This window comes from Raphanus sativus, chromosome 6 (genome assembly GCF_000801105.2).
Source record: "Raphanus sativus cultivar WK10039 chromosome 6, ASM80110v3, whole genome shotgun sequence".
In the NCBI taxonomy this organism is placed as follows: Eukaryota; Viridiplantae; Streptophyta; class Magnoliopsida; order Brassicales; family Brassicaceae; genus Raphanus; species Raphanus sativus.
The window spans coordinates 38,577,832-38,601,930 of record NC_079516.1 but is presented as its reverse complement, the minus strand read 5'-3'; the positions used below and the strand labels follow the sequence as shown (position 1 = coordinate 38,601,930).

The 24,099-nt window shown below is 34.4% G+C and overlaps 4 protein-coding genes and 1 long non-coding RNA gene across 8 annotated transcripts; 4 read left to right on the top strand and 1 right to left on the bottom strand.

Moving 5' to 3' along the window:
* The first annotated feature begins 1,970 nt into the window (after positions 1 to 1,970).
* LOC108807388 (tyrosine aminotransferase) lies at positions 1,971 to 4,215 on the top strand. Its single transcript, XM_018579669.2, is given in 8 exon segments — positions 1,971 to 2,326; positions 2,565 to 2,653; positions 2,656 to 2,903; positions 3,002 to 3,220; positions 3,307 to 3,366; positions 3,491 to 3,646; positions 3,726 to 3,819; positions 3,896 to 4,215. Coding segments are annotated over 8 exon segments (1,260 nt in total). The 5' UTR covers positions 1,971 to 2,054; the 3' UTR covers positions 4,018 to 4,215.
* A 5,667-nt stretch (positions 4,216 to 9,882) lies between these two features.
* On the top strand, positions 9,883 to 11,831 carry LOC108807133 (uncharacterized). Of its 4 annotated transcripts, none has more exons than XR_001942670.2 (6): positions 9,883 to 10,041; positions 10,217 to 10,313; positions 10,439 to 10,556; positions 10,741 to 10,829; positions 11,007 to 11,290; positions 11,460 to 11,831. It is a non-coding gene; the product is annotated as an uncharacterized LOC108807133 (long non-coding RNA). The 4 variants fall into 4 exon arrangements; XR_001942674.2 differs by having other exon boundaries at positions 11,007 to 11,310; XR_001942671.2 differs by having other exon boundaries at positions 9,887 to 10,041; positions 10,211 to 10,313.
* Positions 11,832 to 15,065: 3,234 nt separating this feature from the next.
* LOC108809217 (NDR1/HIN1-like protein 12) lies at positions 15,066 to 16,042 on the top strand. Its single transcript, XM_018581362.2, has one exon. It carries the CDS (start codon positions 15,164 to 15,166, stop codon positions 15,788 to 15,790), a length of 627 nt encoding a protein of 208 aa, XP_018436864.2. The 5' UTR covers positions 15,066 to 15,163; the 3' UTR covers positions 15,791 to 16,042.
* A 1,245-nt stretch (positions 16,043 to 17,287) lies between these two features.
* On the bottom strand, positions 17,288 to 18,407 carry LOC108809792 (uncharacterized). Its single transcript, XM_018581936.2, has one exon. The coding sequence runs from the start codon at positions 18,160 to 18,162 to the stop codon at positions 17,539 to 17,541; it is 624 nt and encodes a 207-aa protein (XP_018437438.2). The 5' UTR covers positions 18,163 to 18,407; the 3' UTR covers positions 17,288 to 17,538.
* A 2,803-nt stretch (positions 18,408 to 21,210) lies between these two features.
* On the top strand, positions 21,211 to 23,714 carry LOC108808454 (uncharacterized). Its single transcript, XM_056987351.1, has 5 exons — positions 21,211 to 21,555; positions 21,669 to 21,990; positions 22,161 to 22,235; positions 22,595 to 23,323; positions 23,401 to 23,714. The coding sequence occupies exons 1-5, from the start codon at positions 21,211 to 21,213 to the stop codon at positions 23,712 to 23,714; spliced, it is 1,785 nt and encodes a 594-aa protein (XP_056843331.1).
* Positions 23,715 to 24,099: the final 385 nt, after the last annotated feature.

Genomic DNA, 24,099 nt, shown 5'->3' with positions numbered 1-24,099 from the left:
ATTTGGTTGAAATAAAATATATTTTTCGGTAAACATTAAAAAACTCAATTATTATTAAAAAATTATTTTAATCATAAATTTTAATTCACCATATCATTTTAATTATATCGTTAATTAACAATTATAATTGACTAAAAATATGTTTAAAATGGTTTTTAAAATTGATGATTTTTTGGTAAAAATAAAAATCAATAGTTTCTTTCAAAAAATTAGAAGTTAACTTTCAGACTAAATTATTTAATAACTATAAAATTTTATAAATAAAAATACTGAATAAATAATAGTTTTTCTTCAAAATAAAATTCAAATAATTTTCATATATATTCTAAAAGTTAGCTAACATATCATTAGTTTATAAATTTTTAGTAAATAATTGTAAAGAACTTTTATAATTATTTACGATAATTATGTCAATTTTGTAATTATTTAATACTCCTAATTGGATTATGTTTCATAACGTTATTGTCATTTAAAAAAAAACTCTTTTTGTTAATATAAATATATTTTTAATTCTTACAAAAATAAAATTAATGGTATATAGAAACATATTAACAGTTTTTAGTTAAAATTGTTTTTCATTAAATAAAATGCAGAAGGAACTATATAGCACATTTATGTAAATTAAATAAATTTTGTTTTGGAAACTCTTTTCATTTGAGAATAATAATTTGAATTAACATTTCACTAACAAATATTTTGACAGTAAAATTATAAAAGTTTTTCATAATCATTTTATAACTAATACTCAATTACCATTTTTTGTTTTAGTGTGAAATCGAAACACTCAGGAAATAAACCCTTTTACTGAGTAGATTGATTTGTTTATAAGACATTACTTACATCACACAAATTAGTCAATATAAATATACAATTTTATCTTGATGAATGTATATTTTTTAATTATCTTTAGTTTACGATGGCACTAATTGTTTTATAATAATTTGAAATCAATTATCTAAAATATTATTTGACAAATCAAATTAACGTTACCAGTTAGCTTTCTTCATTATATTTGTGCTTCATAAATACAGTGGTATCTAAATTCCATAATAATCATACACGTAACACTACATTATTTGGAAGTAAATCATATCACAAGTAAATTGATTTAGTTTATATTTTTTTTTAAAAATAAGTATGTTTATGTCTTCATTTGTTTAAATTTCCAAATAAAGCAAATATAACTAATTGTTATTTTTCCCAATAAAACCATTATCTTGGGAAAATATACAGAGTAAAAAGATATAACTGTCTAAGACATATTTTAAAACTAGATTGTGTAACACTATAAATATTCTCGAGTGTGCCTTGGTAAAGAAATAATTATGAATTCTTATTAATAACCTTGAATTGAATTGAAAATGTTAAATAATTATTGATAAAAAATGAAGTTTATCAATAAAATATAAATTGTAAAATTTTAAAATCGTAATGTGTAAAAAGTACAAAAATGTAAGATTCACTTAGTTTGGTGATATCACTCTTCAGCTAATTTGTTTTTTACGGTTTCCATTCAATAAACAATATTATATATGAAAGGTGTAAGTTCAAGATTTAAAATATTAAAATTTAATTGAGTAATCTATCCGACTCGAAAACAGTTGAATGAATTTAGTCATTTTATTAAAATTAATCAATATTATTTAAAATTGGAGCTGAAATTCCAAAAATTATGATCAATGGATATCTTATCTAATTTGTATATTTATAGAGGGGAAAATATAAGAAATACTAAGAAGAAATATGTTTGTCATATAAAGAATTTCAAAAAAAATGCTGGAGTTTTGATGCCATTGTTATATTTTAATAATTTTAGTTCAAGAATATAATTAATTTATATTTCATATTTGTCCTCGAATTTTAGAGGTTCTTGTAAACAATGACTATGTTTAATAAAGTATATTGGTGGGGGAAAAGAAAAGATATTTTGGAAAGAGAATCTTCTTACCTTTAAGGCTAACTCTGCCACTACCATACCAGTCACATATCACTAACAAAAATACAAAACTTTAGCTTCAGTTTCTTTGTGTTACGTCTCCGACCAGAAAAAAAAGATGGGTGAAATCGGTGCCAAGCGATGGAACTTCGGAGCCAACGTGGTGGTCGAACGTTCAAGCTCCCTAAGCATTCGTGAGTATCTTAATACCTTAATCAGTAATCTCAACGAAGGTGACACCAGACCCGTCATCGCCTTTGGAAATGGCGACCCTTCTCTGTTCCCGAGATTCAGTACTGATCCATCAGCCGTTAAAGCCATATGTGATGCTGTTAGTTCCAACAAGTTTAACAACTATGCTTCTGCTTCCGGTATTCCTGTCGCTAGGAAGTAAGATTACTTCTTTTTTTTTTCATTTCGTGCTCTTTTTTTTTGTGGGAAGCTATGGACATATATATTTGTTTTTTTAATAATATTTCCTTATATTCAGAGATAGTGCATGTAGTTTTGTTAGGCGCCATATCGTTATTCGTGGGTATCTTGTCTTAGGGTCTATTCTTGTCTGAACTCAAATCTTGATGACTTTGTGTTTCTCTTCCCCCCCCCCCCCCCACCCTTCTTCAAATAGAGCCGTTGCAGAGTACCTTTCTCGCGATCTCTCTTACCAGATATCTCCAAAGGATGTTCATATTACTTCTGGTTGTTTGCAAGCCGTTGAGATTTGATCTCCTCACTCGCGAAACCTGGTGCCAACATTCTGCTGCCTAGGCCCACTTACCCTATGTATGATTCCAGAGCGTCTTTCAGTCAGCTAGAGATTCGTTATTTCGACCTCCTACCAGAAAATGGTTGGGATGTTGATCTCGATGCTGTTGAAGCTCTTGCAGACGACAAAACCGTAGCTATAGTTGTTGTCAACCCTTGCAATCCTTGTGGAAACGTTTTTTCTCGCCAACATCTTCAAAAGGTGTGTGCACTTTGCTTCTTACTTCTCGTTTTTTTTTTTATCATCGCATAGTTGTACTCATTTTTGGTAAATGTATGTCTTCTTTACATGGTGATAAGATTGCAGAGACAGCTTGCAAGCTTGGAATACTTTTGATCGCAGACGAAGTTTATGATCATTATGCATTTGGGGATAAACCATTTGTGTCCATGGCAGAGTTTGCAGAGATAGTGCCTGTAGTTCTGTTAGGCGCCATATCAAAAAGATGGTTTGTTCCTGGCTGGAGACTTGGCTGGATGGTGACTCTTGACCCTCATAGCATCATGAAAGATTCCGGGGTTTGTTTCCTAGCAATTGATTTATATTTTGGTTACTCAATCAAGAAAGTATTTGTGATTTAAACTCTGCTTGTTTGATATATTAGTTTCTTCAGTCTCTTACCAACGTCATCAACATTTCGACGGACGCTGCGACGTTCATTCAGGTATATTGATGGGCTGATACATAAATATCTGTTAGGAAACGTGATTTTTTTTTTTTGGAAAAAAAACAAACTAAAAGTGGAAACGTGATTTTCTTCTCTTTGTTTCTTTTTTGATCTGAGCCAGGGTGCCATTCCTGATATCCTTGGGAATACGAAAGAAGAATTCTTCTCATTGAAACTTGAAAGGGTGAGAGAATGTGCAGAGATTTGTTATGAAGAGATTATGAAGATCCCATGCATCACTTGCCCCAGCAAACCCGAGGGATCAATGTTCACGATGGTAAAAGAACTGAGGCAATCAGGTTAACTCATCAGTAAAGCTCAACCTCAGAGGCTAATCCATTTGTTTATTGGCGCAGGTGAAGTTAAACCTGTCGCTACTCGGAGACATCAGTGATGATTTGGACTTCTGCTGCAAGCTGGCTAAAGAGGAATCGTTGATCATCCTACCAGGTAAAATATCGTAATCTTGTTAACGAGCTTTGTTGACAGTTACGGGCAGTTAAGATAATCAATGAGGTTCTTGCAGGTCGAGCTGTTGGGCTCAAGAACTGGCTACGTATCACTTTTGCGGTTGAGCTCGATCTCCTCATAGACGGCTTTTCCAGGCTAAAGAACTTTGCCCAGAGACACTCCAAGAAAAACCCATGATTGTTAAGTCTCTCTCTCCTTCTCAATAGTCAAAGCAAAATTTTGCTTAGAAACTTCTAAAACAAGACATTGTAATAACTAGTAAGCTTTGTTTTTCTTTGAACAAAAATATGAACCAAGTGATGCCAAGCAGCAGCTGTTACCATGAGTTCCTCTCTGTCAAACATTAGCAATGCAAAAAAAAAGCAGCCATCACCATGAGATATCCTATCTAATACTTCCTCCGTTCCTAAATAATAGATGTTCTGGAAAAAAATTGTTTCAAAAAGATAGTTTTTTTACATTTTCAATGTTTGGTTTAATGAAAAATTGTAAGTTTCAAAAAATTAATGGTGTTTATGGAATTTCTATTGGTTAAAAGTTATGGAAAATTGTTATTCACAAAAAACAATGTATTTACAATCAAAGTTTAATGAATTTTTTTAATGTATGTGAAAATTCTAGAATAACTATCTTTTAAAAATAGAGGGAGTTTCTGTTAAGACGCGAGAACCCAAATTAAAAAATAAGAAACAAAACAAAATGAATTAAAAACGATAATATAAGACGGTCAAACATAAAAACAGTTAAAGAAACAGACAAATATGTGGTAACACGATTTAATTTTTTCACCAACTCAATAAATCGCTTAGGTGTTTAAGTACGATTTTTAAATACAAGGATAAAACTACATGAGAATCTTTTGCATCACTTAAAATGTTATTGGTTTGTATATTTTAGTAGATTTAGAAATCCAAACCAAATCAAGTGTTATTGGTTTTATGATTTTAAAATTTATATGCAAATCAAGTGTTATTGGTTATATGATTTTAAAATAGATTTTGAAATCAAGTGTTATTTAATAACAAGAATTTATTTAAGGATTGATTTGAAACTATATTTCAATGGATTTGTAAGAGGTTTTACTCTCAAAATACAAAGGAACAAATACAAAGGTAAACCTTGTTATTTTCCTTGGATTTGTAATATTGACTTTTAAAAAACTCTCTCAACATCACAATTTATTTCCTGTTCACGAAGACATGAACCCCACACCACCTACAGCTACAACCTCATCAGAACACATTAGACTCTTCTCCATCCAACTTCATCATGACATCCTGAATAATAGGATGAAAGATGTACGTAAAATTACATGTTAAGTAAATTGACCACAATTTTTCAAGTTTTCTGCTGCCTTTGTTAACTTTTGTAGTGCTTGATTTTCTTTTAATATACAACGCTTTCTGAATTTGAAATGAGCTAATCAATAACACTCTCTACATTGTAAAAGTTAAATTTCCCAGATAAAATACAGAAAGGAGATTGTAGTTCAAACAATCCACTATGAATCTAAAAATGAACATTGACGGCTCACTGTTTAAAGAAGATAATCATTGACGTCAGCGACTCAGCGTCTTGCACGTTAACCATCTTCTGTTTAAACATTTTAAGAACTTCAAAGAGAGAGGTAGAGAGAGATTCCCTAATTTCTTGTTTATTTCTGTCATTAATCATTTTATGAGTAGTAGATGATTATTGCTATCTTAGTTTCTTCTCTGTTATATCAAATGATTATTGTTATTTAAACGTTTCTTTGATTTCTTTCTTCCAAAATGTTTCTTTGAGCCTATGGAGTATACATCTTTCTTCTCATATGAATTCAAACAAAAACAATACTAATAAGCTGGTCTCATCTTTCGTAAATTCATTTGATTGATTTATAATAAATCTACTTACTTGATTTTGAAATCTTATTTGAATTCTTATGAAATCCATTTATTTGATTTTACAATCAGTGGATTTATCAAAAATTTCCAAATCTGTTGAAATTTCTAAATCCATTAAAATACTAGAACCAATAACCCCTAAGATAGAATTTACGAACTTAACATCTACGCTTTTCTCTCGAGACTTATTCTAAAAGGGGTTTTCTGGAAATTTTCTTGTGAAACCTTGTGAAAGCATGTAGTAGTATCTCACTAAAAGAGATGTAAGATTTATATTTATCGGAGAGATTTACCAAGCTTATTCATAAATTAATTTAGACATTTGCCACTAAGTTTAGTAATCTTTAGTCGTATGTTACTAAGTTGTCTTAGGTTAGTCATCAAATGTATTTAGTTTAGCTATATGTTACTAAGCTGATTTAGTTTAGTTATTAAGATAACATAGTCACCAAGTTTACTTAGGTTAAACCATTTGTCACCAAATAAATTTAGCTTAGTCATCAATTTAGCTTAACAATTTTTTATTGTCCACATACAACACTTACATTTTACCCGGCCCATTGGTTTACAAAATGTGGCTGTCATTCTCCATATGAAATCCAACATTTACTTCACATTAGATTTAAATATTTATCCGGTCCATTATACTTGTAAAAAATTATTCACACATACTTATTTTACTCGGCCCAATACACTTTTAAATATAGTTCGAGAAATCCCCTACTCTAAAAATATGGAAGACTTGGAAGACAATGTATATTCGTCAGACTGGACTCAATGGAATTAACTAAGACTAGACATACAAACTTTCGAGAACTATATATGATATAGTAGCATTTTCAACATTGAACTACTCATTGTTAGTATCTGTCAGATTTACTTTTCAGGTGGTGAACATGATGTCTTGAGATGCCCAAATATTTATGTATACCGAGTCAATAGATACTACACATCTGCATTGTCTCGTAGAGTTAAGTTCTTTTGGGTTTATTTTGGCTGTGAACTTATCTGGTGTTTCATCAGTATAGTTGAGGGGGGGGGGGGGGGGGGGGAGGGGGATAGTATGATCTTCATCCTCCTAGAAACAATCACATTTCACACCCACTAGGTGATAGTCATATGCACCAATCATATACATAGAAAGTAACATGTTATACTTCATTAGCATGTAAATGAAGGTTATAGTTTTATCTCATCAAAGAAAATGCTTAACCTTAATTACTTACAAGAGCATTGTTATCATCTTGCGATATGGGTAGGTTTTTCAGTATTTTTATCAAATTTTGTTTTTCCTTTGAATCAATTTCTTGGGATATCCAGTATCATTGGCGGGGTTTCCATCAAACATCCTTAGTCATAAGAAATAAACTCAGTCTCTTCGATGATTTTAATAAATGATCTCTTGATAAACCTTTAGTAGATGGGTCCGGAAGGTTTCAACTAACTTTATTTAGTACATGGATATTACACAGCTTGAGATCAAGTGTCTAATGGTTTTATGTCGTCGTCTTATGTGACATGATTTACCATTAGAGAGAGTATTTGGTGCTTGAGTTATAATGGCTAACTATTGCAATGTATGTACAGAGCTGGGACTTGTTTCTCCAACAATGGAATATCTTCAAGAATTTTGATTTTTTTTTTGAGAAATTATAAAATCAATTATGTTCTTAAACTGCTTTATCTAAATTAATGAACTCATTTTATAGTGGATTTGGACAATAATGCTTGTTTGGATGATTTCCAATATTGTTGCACCTCCAAGTGTAAAGACATAAACTGCTTGTGGATTTCGAGTTTTAGAGTCGGATATCTCGTTTGCATCACACTATATCCTTCTAATATTTGTTTTCGTTATTTATCATAGTGCAGCCCATAAATTTTGGTGTATTGTATAAAATTCAAATCCTTGTTATGACTAGTATCCATTTTTCTCTTCTTTTACATATGGAATAAATCCCGCTTGTTTTATGAAATCTCTTTTTCTTTCTTGGATTAGCACATACCCTTTCTTAAGGGAGTCAATCTTCATTCTGTTTAAAGATAGATGCGGTGATGAGGCTCTTGAGTGAAGTTTCCTAAATAGAAAGGTGAAGGTGATGCTGGAGTAATCTTGATTGATTTGATTGGGATTTAGATTAATTGACATACTCCCTATATTGGAGATGGTCCGATAAGATCTTCTATTGGATTGATTCAGTAATCCCTAAAGTTATTATCCACTGAAGTTTGAGGGAGACTCCCATGAAAGTGGCAGTTTTGCTTGAAAGATAGGAGATTTAGGAGTTCAAAGCTTGTTCGGATACCATGCCAGTACAGCCAGTTATCTACTGGAGGTGGAGCGCTCCAATCTCTCTCATCCCATGCGGTGGCGCGTCAAGCGCGTGTAATGTCCAGAACTTTGAAGATTTATGTAAAAGAAGATGAAGATGCGTGACACTTTTAAATCATGATGAATACATGTGTTTTACCTGCGTGGAACTCGAACAAGATAACCATGTGGTTTAATAATATTTTGTTTTACATTAAGTTCAGTTATAGTGATGAGATATGGGCTTCACTCTCCTCATGTAATTGTCTATTGGGCTTTTTTATAATGAAATAATTAGTTGACAAAAAGAAAGTTTTAAAATCATTTTTTTAGGCATTTCCAATTCCATTCTATTTTTTACATTAAATTTTATAATAGAGTAAAACTTTTCTAACTTCACTTTATATCTCATTCAAAAATAGAGCAACTCTATTACTTACTCTATAGTTGAAGTAATTCTATTATAGAATGAATTTTTTTTTTTATACTTTAGTTCTTTTATTTTTCAATCTTTTTATATTTATTTAATTTAGTTATGCAAGCAACAAATATTATGTTTAATATATATATATATATATAATTTTATAAGATTGGCCAATAAAACAAATACTAACTTAAAATTAAGTAACTTAACATAAAATTAAAACAATAGATAATAATAACTTAAGTTCTGGTAAGTTGCTTTTAGATCGACCAAGATTCTTAAAATATTGTCCAAATAAGGTAGATGAAGGAGTAGCTTCTTGTTCATGTTGTTAACCACTTTTTTGTAAAATTTATGTTTGTTCCTCTTGAAATTATTCACGAATATCTGGATCATGTACTGGATCAAATCAAAAATAAATATTTGTTTGATGCATGCATGTAACTAAAATGTATAAAAGTGGATTGGTGAGTGGTGACCAACACATATAGACTACATGTATAATTCTATACAAAATGTTATGGGGATAAAAGGGATTTTTGCGTACTAATTTAAGTGGGAAGAGAAATTCCATCTCATTCACAATTATAATATTCGATTCGAAGAATTCTTTTGTCGATTTAGAGAAAATCAAAGATAAGAAACTCATTCACAATTAGAAATTCGTTAATTGATCATTTGTGGGAAAATATACTAATAGAATGTTTAAGTTAAAATGTATTATGCTACTAGTATAATGTAATGTAATTTTTAATATAATAAATCTTTGATTTAGGTATATATTTTTTATAAAGTATTGGATACATTAAGTATTCGAATTAAAAAAGACAAATAAATAACTAAGTTATGCAAAACTCCATTATTATAACTATGAGAAACTCTTAAGAGTGTCTTGTTTTCACTTTTGAATCTACGCTCAAGAAAAGACAAAACTCCAAATTTCTTTGAAATCAATCACTCGATCCTCGATGGAGTGGGGTAAGAAAACGATAAATTTTTACAAAAAAAAAACGTTAAAGAGATTTGAGTATATATCTAGAATTCTCGAATAAAGAAATAGAAGAATTGCAATGCTAGTAATTGCCTTTGTCAATATTTCTGAACTTTTTAGTCAAAACTTTTCCACTTCCAAAACTTAAAACACTTCTATCATCTATTTCTATAAAAGACAGTTTACTCACTCCTGATTGAAGACACGTCATCAATTCAAAGTCCCTCATGCCGACACGTGTCCTGTGGTCTCAATACGCCCGTTTCATTTACTCAAATATTCTGGTGAGTTGGGCTTCTTTGGTTAGACATACATTTCGAAGTTTTTTTTGGACTAAGGAATCGGATGGGTTTAAGTTTACAATATAGAGGCAGCCCAATAGCCCAGTATAGTTACGTGAAGAAATTTAGCTTTAGGTTTCGTCGTCTTTCTTCTTTCTTCTACAGCGACTCTTGAACTTCGTCTCTATCTCTGAAACGGTCCAAGTTATGTCTTCGTCGTCTTTAATCCTCTTAATTCAATCAACCACAATGAGGTCTTCAATGCATGGTTTAGATCGGTGGGTCGGTGTATCTGCGAGTATAAATAGGTCAGTACTCTACTCCTCATCTCGAAACCATCTTCCATATCTCTCTTAGTATACTTAATCACCGTTAGATGGCTAACTCGAGGTTATTTTTCTCCGATTTGGAGTCCGATTTTACATATGCATTTGTTTATGTCTGCTCTTTGAATCACTTATTTTTTTTTTTGTGAAGCAACAGAATCAATCTTCAGGAAAGTCGTCAATTGATTCCGCCATGGTGGAGATCGCTCCTCCTGCGTTTGCGTCGGGTTTGACAACTCTAGAAATCCAAAAAGGTGGAATCTTTATATCCTTTTTTAGTTTAAGCACCCATTTTCGTTGATTCCCTCGACAAAAAAAACCAGAGTCATACTTGAGCAGTTTCTTATAAATCTTATCAACTTCAATGATTGTGCTCCAGAAACAGAGTTCTTAAAACTCAAGAGTGTAGGCTTCTATGAAAGTAACGATTGTACATCGGAATGACATAAACAGATGCTGGAGCGTACCTAGAAAGAGTTAGACAACTCTTTAGTCAGGTATATATTCTATTGATAAATTATGTAATAGTCAGGTAGTTGCAACATTTAATGCAAACATGAATATGTAAATTTGGTTTCACCTGTTGACTTCACCATTCCATTCTTCCTGTACAAGCTCCATGCTATCAATTGCTCTAACTATTTTCTTTTGGTTCCAATTCAATTCGTTCATTCATTGCAGGAATCCGGAGTAGTTATACCAAGACCTAAGCTTTTACCAGGCTCGGTATGGTCTCATTCTCAACCGACATTGGCCTCCCACTTTGTCATGTGAGTCTCATTACCCAAACATCTGCATATATATTAGCTTAAACGTTACTGTCTAGAATATTTTGGTAAATAAATAAAGATAAATTACAGTTTGTGCTGACAAAAAAAAGTTAAATTTTTTTTTATTTGATTATGAAGCTCTGTTTTTCTATCCTCCATTTATTTTTGGCTCTACAGAAACAGCTCCATGGGCATACTCATACCTGCAAATTTGATCACTCGATGAGCTCTTCTTCTACACTAAGCTACAGCTCGACGGTTTCTTCACTCACCGACATGCCCCTCTCGCCTTACCCTCTTTGAGTCCTCATTGCTCAGCACATTAGCCCCATCATCATCATCCTCAGATGAAAAAGCACCGAGCTTCACTCTTCAAGCTCCATTAAACTCAATGAGGACGCAACCCTTATACAAAACGCAACGTTTTCTTTCCGATTTGAAGTCCTCCTTCCACAATTGAGGTCAGATTGATTCTGGGAAGGTTGTTCTGTTTTTAATCTTGGTTCATAACTTTTAAAACTTTTCTGGTGCCTTAAATCCTCATTATTAAGATTTCCTGTTCAGATTTTTTCTTGATTGAGAAAGTTTGACAACTTTTGTTGATTATGCTGTCTATTTCACGTGTTTCAGGCGAAAGAGAATGCTTTCTTTATCATCAAGACCGTCAAGCGTTGATGGATTTGGTGAACAAATCAGATGAGAGGGTGAGAAAAGAGGAATCTAGGATTTGAGAGTTAAAGGAACAAGTGAGAAACATGTCTGATGTAATGAAGAAGCGTCGAGTGGAATGAGACAAGAGATTCACATTGTTACAACAAGAGTAGTTTTTGTTGATTCAGTTTCAGTGAAAATTAAGTTATTGTTTAGAGAAAACAGGAGTGGAATGTTTTGAGGGACAATTGTCGAAACAACATGTTCACATTTTCGAAGTTTCATCTTTTCCTTCATTTTACCTTCATAAACTTTGATATAAATTTTACAATTTTGCAGATTCTTCAAGAATATTTTCAGATGAACTAAAATTTCCTAGCTTAAACTTTCCTTTGTTACCACGATCATGTGTTGTAATTATTTAAAACAGTCTGGGCTTACATATTATGTATAGCTATCTGTAAATAAAAGTTTGTTAGTATGGGTTGGAAAACTGCAGAGCCACTGTGAAAACGTTGTAAATATTGAGTCCCATTAGTAAAACAATTGAAAGGTCATACCCATATGCTAGATACTGGTTAAAGTGCTGAGAATAAAAAATAAAGACGATATGTAAACTAAGAATCAATCAAATTAAAAGTATAAACTAAAATATTAAACGTTTCAGGCTTTGGTTGACTACCTTAGAGAGCAGTTTCGCCAGATATTCTGATCCTATATTGCTGACTAAGTGACTATAGTTAGGACTGGTGTCTTACTATTCCCGTTCTTTTTTTCTTGCAAGTATCATCATGTCACATTCTTATTATTTCCTGCTTGAGGCTGATGAGTCCAACTCAATGATGTTGCAGTATGATAATTTCTCGAGAATCTTATCGAGGCAAACATTAATTTATGTTAGGAACATATTTTCTAGAAGAACATGAACACACAATGTTGATTTGGTTACCGTTAATTACCCAGAGGCCAGAGCCATGCGAACCTTATAGCTGCCATAAGCGTTGAAAATTTATTTTATAAAAACTTCTACATGTAAACTGAATTAAAAAATTAATTAAAATGTTTATTTTAATTGATAAATTTAAAATATTAATTCGACTTTATAATTGTTTTTATAGATAAAATATTCAAAAATGTAAAAATTAATTTGTTCTGGCTTTAAAAGTAATCAGAAACCACTTTGTATCATTCTATTTTTTTAATAATTAAAAACTGTCTTTATGTTCTTATCTAAGAAACTCAAGTGTTCATCATAAATCTGATTTTTCTTTATTCTAATCTTTTAATTATTTTATGCCATAGACTTTATATAAGATTAGTAAAAGATGATACCTTAAAATTTTTATAAGAATCTGATGCCGTAGGCGAATGTATCAATTTTCCTTACTAAGGCACAGCTCTGTAATACTACCCCAATGTTAGCATACGGTAAATAACAAATATCATGTTAGGCTCAAAAGTCAAAATAGACCATGTCATATAAAAGAAACAAAAGAAGGCAGAGGTGCTTACTTCTAATGCATTAGTTTCTTTGTCCATTAAATCTAATGCAATGAACACAATCTATGATTTGTTAGTCTCAGCATCATTTGAATCATTAATTTTGTCTTGGAGAAAATGTATTTTTTTCTTCTAAAAACCAATGAATTCAATAAATAAACATACAAAAATAAGAAATAATCTATAGTTAGTTGACAGAATTCAATCAGCTGTCATTCTAAAGATTTTTTATCCCAAATACTATCATAAGACAAATTTGTGATTTCTATCAAAAATAACAAAATAAAATATTTACATTTTCAAACGCTCATTCAGATAATAGTTGTTATATATTATTTTATAATTTTCTGTCCCGCCCGTAGGGCGGATTAACCCTAGTTTCATTAAAAAGAATGCTATTGATTAGTGGTATACTTCTTTTTTTCATAAGTGATATACTTTATTACTCTAAAAGTTTCATTACTTTTTTCTATATATAGCCTAATAGATCTCCCATGGTTTTTTGCATACATGTCATCAATTATTTTTGTTTTCGAAGCTTCCAGCCCTTGACATTTTGTTTTTGCAAGTTTCTTCCACGAGATATATATCCTAATAGATCTCCCATGGTTTTTTTGCATATATTTCACCAATTATTTTTGTTTTCGAAGCTTCCAGCCATTGACATTTTGTTTTTGCAAGCGTCTTCCACGAGATACAGTGTTTGTTCCACAATTTCATATTTGAATCAAAGATGGTTTTTAATTAAAAAAGTGTAATATTGTGGCAATTTCATACAAGATTAATTTTGAACACCGACATCAAGAATGACTTAGACATATCGATGTAACCAAGAACTATAGTATAACCACGTGGGAACATAAACCACACAATAATATGGCTTTACACTTTTCTTAAAAGGCAAAAAAAAAAAACTAAACCACTCTACCAAGCCCCAACCATAAGATGACACATACATCTAACGTTGAAATTAAATATACTTTTGATCTGAGTTCTCTTCATTTACAAAATTGCAACTTCAGAATAAGAATATATGCACATGCGCCATGTTCTCGTTTCGACTACCGAAACAAATAACACCAAAATAGACGCATTGTATTTTAACTATCAATCATGAGGGAAACTTCTTCCATCATCGCAACAAAATGAAATAAATAAACTCCACTATATGTCAAAGTACCATTTCCCAAAAATAATGATCATATCCACAAATTTTGTTTGTAGTATTTTTGTTTGTTAAAGATTTTTTTTGGGCATACGTATGTTATAACAACCGTTTGCTTATGTATCTATAAAATATACAGAAAATGTTAATTGATTTATACTCTACACTATAGTCTAAACTCCAAACACAACGCGCATAGTACATAGGCCATTGCAGACAGTTACAATATAATAAGTAGGCCTGGGCACGGATCGGATATCCGGGTTTTTGAAGGTATTTGCGATTTGCTTCGAATGTTACGGATATCTAATTTTCCGATTTGCTTTGATTCGGAAAAATACGGATATTCGGAAAAACGGATATCCGGAAAATAAATAGATATTTGCGGATACTTACGGATATCTCATTTGTTTTGATTAATACAAATAATCTTAAAAATTTGATACAAATTTTTTTGGAAAATATTTTTTTTTGCATGATATAAAAGATAAAAATTAAAAGATATAGTGAATCTACATATTTTGTAAAATTTTAAACTTAATTAACAATTATAATAACACAAAACTTAAGAAAAAAATTATAATTGTCATAAATGTTTTTTTTCTTTTATGTAATACTTTTATATAAGTAATAATGTGAATAGAATCTGTCGAATCATATGTTAGAATAATAATTTTATATATTTAAAATTTTAAATATAATCAAAATATACATGTATTTATATATTGACGGATCGGATCGGATATTCGATTCCCAAAATTTTAATATTTGTGATTTGCTTCGATATTAACGGATATTGAATTTTAGTATTTGCTTTGCTTCGAAAGCTTACGGATATTCGGAATTTTCGGATCGAATAGCAACGGATAACGAATCGAATCAAATTTCACGGATAAAATGCCCACCCCTAATAATAAGCACAACCATCTTTCTCCCATCATTACTTGTCACGACCCACCCACAAAGGGAAGAAATATATCACAAAGACAGAGAGAAAGAGGCAGCCCAGTGGTAAAAGATGTCAAAAGATTGCGGTAACCACGGTGGAGGCAAAGAAGCAGCCGTCCGGCGAATCTTAACCGCCGTAATAGCCTTCATCATAATAGTCCTAATCACCATCTTCCTAGTATGGGCCATACTTAGGCCCACCAAGCCAAGATTCGTCCTCCAGGACGCCACAGTCTTCGCCTTCAATCTCTCGCAACCAAACCTACTCACCACAAACTTCCAAGTCACATTCGCATCACGTAACCCTAACTCCAAGATCGGAATCTACTACGACCGTCTCCACGTCTACGCTACGTACCGGAACCAGCAGATAACTCTCCGTACGGCGATTCCTCCAACGTACCAAGGCCACAAAGAAGACAACATCTGGTCTCCGTTCGTTTACGGAACCGCTGTTCCCATAGCTCCTTACAACTCCGTCGCGTTGGGGGATGAGCAAGGACGTGGGTTCGTCGGGTTGATGATACGCGCAGATGGGCGCGTGAGGTGGAAAGTAGGGACGTTGATCACCGGGAAATACCATATCCATGTTCGGTGTCCGGCCTACATCAATCTTGGAAACAAAGCTGCTGGTGTTATTGTTGGTGACAACGCCGTTAAGTATACGTTGGTTACTAAATGCAGTGTCAATGTTTAGAACATTGACGGCGTTAAGTTGCTTTTCCCCTTTTTTAATTTATTCATAATCAATCATTTTCTTTTTAAGAACAAATTTGCCAAACTTCTTCTTCCACCAGCAAGATAAGGTTTCTGTTTCACTACTTTTGGTTGTTAAGGTTAGTGTTGATTATTATTATAGAACAATTACAGTCACGATGGTGTGTGGTTGGATTTAACTATATATCCACTTAAGGTGAAAAAGATGGATTGGGAATTTCTTTTGTGTTTATCTTTTAATGAAGAAATAATTTAGCAGGCATAACCTTTTTCAAGTTGTATAAGGCAACGTGAAGTGGAATATACTGTTGGTAGAGAGAGTTTTTTTAGTGACATGTTGGTAGAGAGAGTAATGATGCTTGAGCCTAAAATAAATTGCACGGACCAAATATATATGATCATAATAATTTTACAGGATAAAGAAAACTTTTTAATGGGAAAAGTGTTAGGTGGCCTGAAATGTATAATAATCAGAATGGTTAGTAAGGCCTAAAACCAGGGCCGGCTTAGCATGGAGGGCGGTCGACTGACCGCCCCAAGGCCCACTCCGATTTTTTTTTTTAGTTTTTAAATGGTATATAGTATACTAAATTTAAATTTATGTAGTATTATAAAATGTGAGTACAAAAATTTAATAAAAACTCAAATAAAAACATGCATATTAGTTAATTTATATAAAAATAACTTAAATATATTTCAAATTAGTCATTTTATAGAGCCTAATTTTTTTTTTTAATATAGGATCTAAAAATTATTTTTTCGCCCTAGGGCCCTTGATAGTGTTGAACCGGTCCTACCTAAAACCAAAACAGTTCAATAACTAGCCACCCTATTAAACCGGTTTGTGTATCCACCTCTGCTTATGCTGACATGGGTAAAAAAGTTGAAAACTATGTAATAGTTTTAGAATATACTATATAGTATCAATTGAAGTTGGTAATAATATACCCATAAAAGATGGGAAGAAAACTCAAATCTTGAACCTTTAGCAACTCCTACAACGAAATGCATCATCAGCCAACGTAGAAAATACCTTGGTATGACCGAAAAAATCCGAACAGATATATTCTGAGTGCTTACATAATAATCAAGATTAGCATGGTAATACGTTGACGTGTTATATTGACTTTTGGTGCAACCCATTGTATTGACTTTTGGTGCAACCCATTGTCTATGTCAAACCAATTTTTTTCTCGATTTTATAAGCAAAAAAAAAAAGAAAAGAAAAACAGAAACATAACCAAATTCTAATTCCGAGGTGCGAATTTAACCTTAATGTCACGATACAAAGTGATTAAATCTCAAGTCTCTAGCACTGCTGTGAATCTTGCTCCGGCGCATTCGAGCATGCTTCATTTTTGCTGTCATTTTATCATAGAGATTTCTCTTTCTTTTCTTTTTGAAATACTTAAAAGGTGTTTCTCTACTTTTTATCTTGTATACTTGATTATTTGTTGTGAGAGTTTGGTTAAACTCCTTATTTGTAAATCAAATGATTGAGTATTACCGAAAGTTGGGTTCCAAACAAAATTAAAAAACAAAGCCTAATTCATTCATCGATATGTTACAAATTCACAATAGGGTCTCGGTTCGGTTATGAAAGTAGTAAAAAATTACGGTTTAAGACCAATACGAAACCTAACCGGATAAAAACGAAACTCGTCCTGATTGACACTTTGACCGGGTCAACTCCCGATTAGTCAGAGGTTTTGGATTTCCCCAATAGTCTCATCCGTGTAAACTCTCCTCACGTAGCTCATTCGTGAGAGTGAGATCATCACGAACCGGAGAAGGCGACGGCGTGTAAAACGGCGGCGAAGCACACGGAGTAGAAAACGGCGGTGTACTTGTTCCGTCGTCGTCGTTTTTATCCGTCGCGGCGAAATCCTCTTCCAGTTTGTCGTCTTTCACATGATCGTCCACTGATACGCTTCCACGTGGCTCCATATCCGCCGTCCGATGATCAGTCTCGCTGGTAGAGTCTTCAGCGATGGTGAAGAGAGTCTCGGAAGGACCGCAGAGTAAAGTCTCTCCCCTGGTTGACCACTTCGACGCCGCGTCATCAGCCGGCGGTTCTGCTGAGGGAAGCGGTGGAGCTGTGGCGGATCCTATCGGGAACTGTTTATTTTCGACGCAAAAGAGGAAGAAGTAGAGAAGCTCCTTCGACGGCGGTGGTGTCGCCGTCGGGTCTCCGCCGCGGGAGGAAAAAACGTCGAGCTCCGATCCTCCGGCGATGCTCCGACGACGAAACCGCCGTTTCCACCATAGAACGTAGGCGAGCTGGGCCGTGACTCCGGTTAGACACAAGGAGAATACAGCTACAAGTACGGTTGCGGTTTGGCTTAGACCCATTTTCGTGATCGCGAGACAGAACAAGAGAAGAACACGAACTTGAGATTATGGGTTTGTGTTTTAGAGATAGGAGCAGAAACTCGAGAGGGTAGTTTTGTACATTACTACAAATATTTGTACAGTTGAAGTGTCACATCGGGAAAGAGTTGCCGGGTAGTTTCCGGTTAGAGAGATCATTAATAGTCAAAACGTTTGGAGTTCTAACTTTCTATAGTTTTCTTGTTGTTGATAATACACAGATAGTGACTTACAAAGCAGATGCTATGTAATTGCTCGTGAATTAGAAGAGGGGAGCAATCAAGTTCAATGACTATTTGATTCTTTAACAACTAGAGCTTTGGGCTATTTGATTATTAAAAAGCCCAAATAATTGGTAACTATCATCATGTTAAACGGCCCATTTTAGTCAACTGTTATGGTTTATGATTACATCAATTTTTGTTTCATGGAAGCGATTCTGACTGCGATTTTTTCGAGAGTTTCCGATGGTCTCGGCTTCAACGCCGGGCTCATCTCGTTCGACGGAGAGTAACAGAGGGGTTCAGGAGGTTCAGGATGATGATTCAGGGGTTGAGAAACAGATTGAAGGAAATCAGATACAAAGCGATTCAAAGAGTAACAGAGAGATTCAGGAGGTTCGGGAGGAAGATTTAAGGGCTGAGAAACAAATCGAAGGAAATCAGACACAAGGAGATTCGAGATGGGTGAAGGCGGCACATGATAAGAGAAGCTTGAAGAAGTATAAAGTTGAGGTTGAATCGGTGGATGGTAAACAAAGAGTGGTGATTCCAGATGCAATCCTCTCTAATGCCACTCCTCTATGGGAGGATTTCGTTGTAGAGAAGTTCCTGGATATTGCGCCACACATAGCCAAGGTTCACATGGTGGTGAATAAGGTTTGGAAATATGGAGATCCGTCAGCAAAAGTGGAAGTATATGATGTCAATGCTACTACGATGAGGTTTAAGATCAGGCGTGGGATGTGGAACATTGCTGGGGTTCCTATGATTGTCAAAAAGTGGTCACCAAAAACGAAGGAAGAAAAGCAGGAAGAGGAAGAAATTCTGATGTGGGTGCACTTGAGAAAGGTGCCTCTACAGATGTTCTCTTGGGAGGTTCTGAGTTTTATGACGAGTACAGTAGGAGTTCCAGTACATCTTCATCCAGAGACACTTGCTTGTTCAAATTTTGAGGAAGCAAACATCTTTGTGAACGTTGATGTTTCAAAAACTTTACCAAGAGAGATCGACTTTGTGATAGAGGGTAAGGAGTTCACCGCTGAGTTCTACTACCCTTGGCTACCTACCAGATGCAATCAATGTGAAAAATGGGGTCATGGGGAGAAGGTATGTAAGATGAAGAGAAATGAGAAAGCTCGGGTTGAGATGAGTGCAGGAAATAAAAAAGAGATTTCAGAAAAGAAGAGAAGTGAAGAAGGAAAGTCTGGAAGTGTAGTGGAGAAAATGAGTAACGATAAGGAAAATGTAGAGGAGTTGAGTAATGTTAAGTTAACTCAGAAGGAGGATTTGAAAGCGCAAGGTGCTGATATGGAAATGGATAAAGAATGGTCAATGGTGTCACCAGATAAGGTGGGGAGAGTTATTTTAAAGGAGTTGGAAGAAACAGAAGAAATCATTTCTGCATCTAAGTACTCAGTACTAATGGAGAATGAAGTAGAGGATGGAGAAATACAGGCAGAAGAGATGGAGGAAGGACAAAATGAAAGAGAAAAAGAGCAGGAAGAAACAGAGTGTGATATGATACAAGAAGAGATTCTGGATCAAAAATCAAAAGAGAAAGAGAAGTCGGGGGGATTAAAAGGGGGAAGGAAAGGACAGAAGCCTAGCGCTCAGGATGCAAATCCTAGGAGTAAAATATCTTCTCGTAGAAAATACTAATCATGGCGTGTTTCTCATGGAATGTAAGGGGTTTTAATAAAGAAGTGAAGCATTCCGTGGTGAAAGAGTGGATCGGGAATAAAGAGTTTAAATTTGGGAGTATTTTGGAAACTAGAGTAAAGGAGATAAAGTCAGGGAGGATTCTGAGTAATGAGTTTAAAGAATGGAGTTATATTACAAATTATGAAGAGAGTAGTGGAGGTCGTATTTGGTTCTTATGGAGAGATGTGATTAGAGTAACACCGGTATACAAGTCGGATCAGTTGATAACTGTAAATGTGGAGATGGATAATGAGGAGGGATTTTACTACACTAGTGTTTATGCTAGTAATCAGGTGGAAGAGAGGAAGTTGCTATGAAAGGATTTGATTCATCATCATAATTCTCCAATCTTCAAGAATAAAGCTTGGATGTTGATGGGAGATTTTAATGAGATTTTAGAGGGTGATGAGAGTTCGAGTTTTGAGCATGGAGGGAGGATTTCTTGTGGTATGAGAGATTTTCAGGAAATGATCTTGTGTTGTCGTCTTACTGATATGGCCTACCATGGGCCTCGTTTTACCTGGTGTAATAAGAGGGAGGAAGGTATAATTTGCAAGAAGTTAAACAGAGTTTTGCTAAATGAGGATGCTCTTCACAGATTTAGCAACGCTTACTCAGTACTTGAAGCAGGGGGGTGCTCGAATCACATGAGGTGTAAGGTACAGATTCTTCCTCCTTGTGAGAAGATTATGAGACCTTTCAAGTATGTAAACGCTATTGGGAGCCTTCCTTCTTTTCTGCCAATGGTGAAAGATTATTGGGAAACAACTGAGAACCTTTATCATTCAACTTCAGCCATGTTCAGATTTTCAAAGAAACTGAAGAACCTGAAACCTTTGATTAGGGAGATGGGTAGAGAAAAGCTGGGAAATCTATCCAAAAGAGCTAAAGAGACTTTTGATTCTCTGTGTGAAAAGCAGAACATAACGCTGGCAAACCCGAGTGAAGCTGCTGTTAAAGAGGAATCTAAAGCTTATGGAAATGGATTTATGCAGCTAGTTTGGAGGAGGATCATTTAAAACAGAGAGCTAAGCTTCATTGGTTGGAAATTGGGGATCAAAACAACAAGACATTCCATAGAGCCATTAAATCCAGACAAGCTCAGAACATGATTAGAGAAATCAGAAGAGTGGATGGGAGTGTTGTGAACACTCATTCTGAGATCAAGCAGGAAGCTGTAAACTTCTTCTCAGCCTTTTTAAATCGAGTTCCGGGTAATCTTCAGAGTATAAATATGGAGGAGATGCAGAGTCTTCTTGGGTTTAGATGTTCTGAAGAAGAAAGTCGTATGTTGGAAGAGGAGGTTTCTGGAGAGGAAATTAGAAAAGTAGTATTTGCGATGCCAAATAATAAATCTCCGGGTCCTGACGGTTATTCTATTGAGTTTTTCAAGACCACCTGGCCAGTAGTTGCTCATGACTTCACTATAGCAGTTCAGTCAGTTTTAAGCTTGGTTTCTTGTCGAAGGGGGTGAATTCAACGATATTGGCTTTAATCCCGAAGAAGGAGGATTCTTTAGAGATGAAGGAATATAGACCAATATCTTGTTGTAACGTCCTTTACAAGGTAGTTTCTGAGCTAATGGCAAATAGATTGAAAAAGCTTCTTCCTCAGATTATTGCGGAAAACCAATCTGCTTTTGTTAAAGGAAGATTGCTAATGGAGAATGTCTTGTTAGCATCTGAGCTTGTGAAGGATTACCATAGAGAATCAATAAGCCCGAGATGTGTCATGAAGATCGACATTTCTAAAGCTTTTGATTCTGTGAATTGGGAGTTTGTTTTGAAGATTCTTGAAGCGTTGGGATTTTCTGCAAAGTTTATTCATCTGATTGGATTATGCATTATGACTCCATCTTTCTCGGTGCAAGTAAATGGGGATTTATCGGGTTATTTTCAAAGCTCTAGAGGACTCCGTCAGGGCTGTTCCCTGTCGCCGTATCTATTCGCGCTATGCATGAATGTGCTTTCAAAGCAGCTTGATAGAGCAGTGGCTGAGAGAAGATTTAATTTTCACCCTGGTTGTCAAGTTTTATCCATACTCATCTCTGTTTCGCAGATGATTTAATGGTGTTTGTAGAAGGATCAAAGCAATCTATTCAAGGTGCTCTGTCTGTTTTTGATGAATTTGAAGGTTGGTCTGGGTTGAGTATCAGTGTAGAGAAATCTACAATCTATATGGCTGGAGTTGTAGAAGCAGAACAAAGAATATTCTGGAAAATTTCAAGCTGGCGGATGGGAAGCTTCCTGTGAGATACTTAGGCCTACCTTTCATGACTCAAGCTATGAAGAAGCACGACTATACTCCTTTTATAGAGAAGCTGAGAAGCAATATAAGTTCCTGGACTTGTAGATTTTTGTCTTATGCTGGAAGACTTCAGTTGATTAAATCTATTCTTGTCAGTATAGTAAATTTCTGGGCTACATTTTTTCGTCTACCTTGCAGCTGCATTAAAGAAGTGGAGCAAATTTGTTCAGTTTTTTTGTGGACAGGGCCAATGCTGAAATCGTCAAATGCAAAAGTAGCTTGGAAAGACATTTGCTGCAAGAAAAATGAAAGGGGTTTGGGAATCAGGAACTTAAGGGAGGTAAATAAAGTTTATGGTCTGAAATTGATCTGGAGAATGCTATCAGGTTCATCGTTATGGGGCGAATGGATTAAAGCTAATCTTTTAAAAGGGAAAAGCTTTTGGGAAGTAAACTTGAAGATGCAAAATGGTTCTTGGATGTGGCACAAGATGTTGAAGCTAAGAAGTGTTGCAAAGCTTTTTTATAAGGTAGAAGTTGGAAATGGGAGATCTAGTTCATTCGGGTTTGATCATTGGTCTGAGAAAGGAGTCCTCTCTGATCTGCTTGGTGACAGAGGTATTACTGATATGGGATTGTGTAAAAACGCCACTGTGGAGGAGGCTGTACTACAGGTAAGAAGGAGAAGAAGGCATAGGTCGATAGTTCTCAATGAAATTGAAGAGGAGATTAACTTCATAAAGAACAACTTCAACTCTGAGAAGGAAGATACTAGCCTTTGGAGAAGAGACTCTGGATATAAGAAAGATTTCTCCACTCAGGAAACGTGGAACCAGTTAAGAGATAAGAAGACTTTATGTGAATGGGCTTTAGAGGTATGGTTCTCGCAAGCAACCCCCAAATATGCTTTCATGGCATGGTTGGCTGTTCTCAATAGGATGTCGACTATGGACAGAGTGGTGAAATGGAGTCAGGGTAGCAATGAAGTCTGTGTTCTTGTAAAAATGCTTCGGAGTCGCGATCCCATCTATTCTTTGAATGTAACTTCTCAGCACAAGTATGGGAATTCATTGCTAAAGGGTTGTTGTGTAACTCTTATACTACTGTCTGGTCTGAGATCATTGCTATTATCTCGGATAAGACAAGGGAGAAGAAGAACCTGCTCTGTATAAGATATGCTTTCCAAGCGGTTCTTTATGCATTATGGAGAGAAAGAAATAAGCTGAAGCATGGAGAAAAGGGTATGTCGTTGGATGTTCTCAGAAGAGTTATTGAAAAGGGCATTCATAACAGAATCAGTCTGATCCGGAAGAGTGGTACTAAAGGGATGGAGGAGCTAATGATTTACTGGTTTAACACTAGATAAAAAATGTTACTGCATTGTGTTTTGAGGGTTTTACAACTTGGAGAAGAGGGTTGAGTTTCAGAGTGTGTTTTGTTCTCCTAGCTATGGGATTCTTACTCTTTTTCTCATTTAGAGTTTGTCCCATTTAGGTTTTTTCTAAACGGTTTTAACGAGGAGAATCTCATAGCATTTTCAAACTTAACTTGTGTCATATGGTTAAGTTTGAGGGGGATTAGGAGTTTGAAATCAGTTTGAGATAGGTTTTATTTCTTTGAGTTGTTTAGTTTTTTTGCTTGTATCTCAAGTAAACAGTATGCACTAGATTGTAAAAGGCTTTTTGATGAATAAATTTAACATTCATTCAAAAAAAAAAAAAAATTTGTTTCATGTACATAGTCAGCCATAG

Excerpts from the sequence above, each read along its gene's own strand:
- LOC108809217 (XM_018581362.2), top strand. The coding sequence starts at position 15,164 with ATGTCAAAAGATTGCGGTAACCACGGTGGAGGCAAAGAAGCAGCCGTC.
- LOC108809792 (XM_018581936.2), bottom strand. The coding sequence starts at position 18,162 with ATGGGTCTAAGCCAAACCGCAACCGTACTTGTAGCTGTATTCTCCTTG.
- LOC108808454 (XM_056987351.1), top strand. The coding sequence starts at position 21,211 with ATGATTAGAGAAATCAGAAGAGTGGATGGGAGTGTTGTGAACACTCAT. Across the intron at positions 21,991-22,160 it reads AGTAAATGGGGATTTATCGG|ATGATTTAATGGTGTTTGTA; the intron begins GTTATTTTCAAA and ends TCTGTTTCGCAG. Across the intron at positions 22,236-22,594 it reads TGTTTTTGATGAATTTGAAG|GGCCAATGCTGAAATCGTCA; the intron begins GTTGGTCTGGGT and ends TTTTGTGGACAG.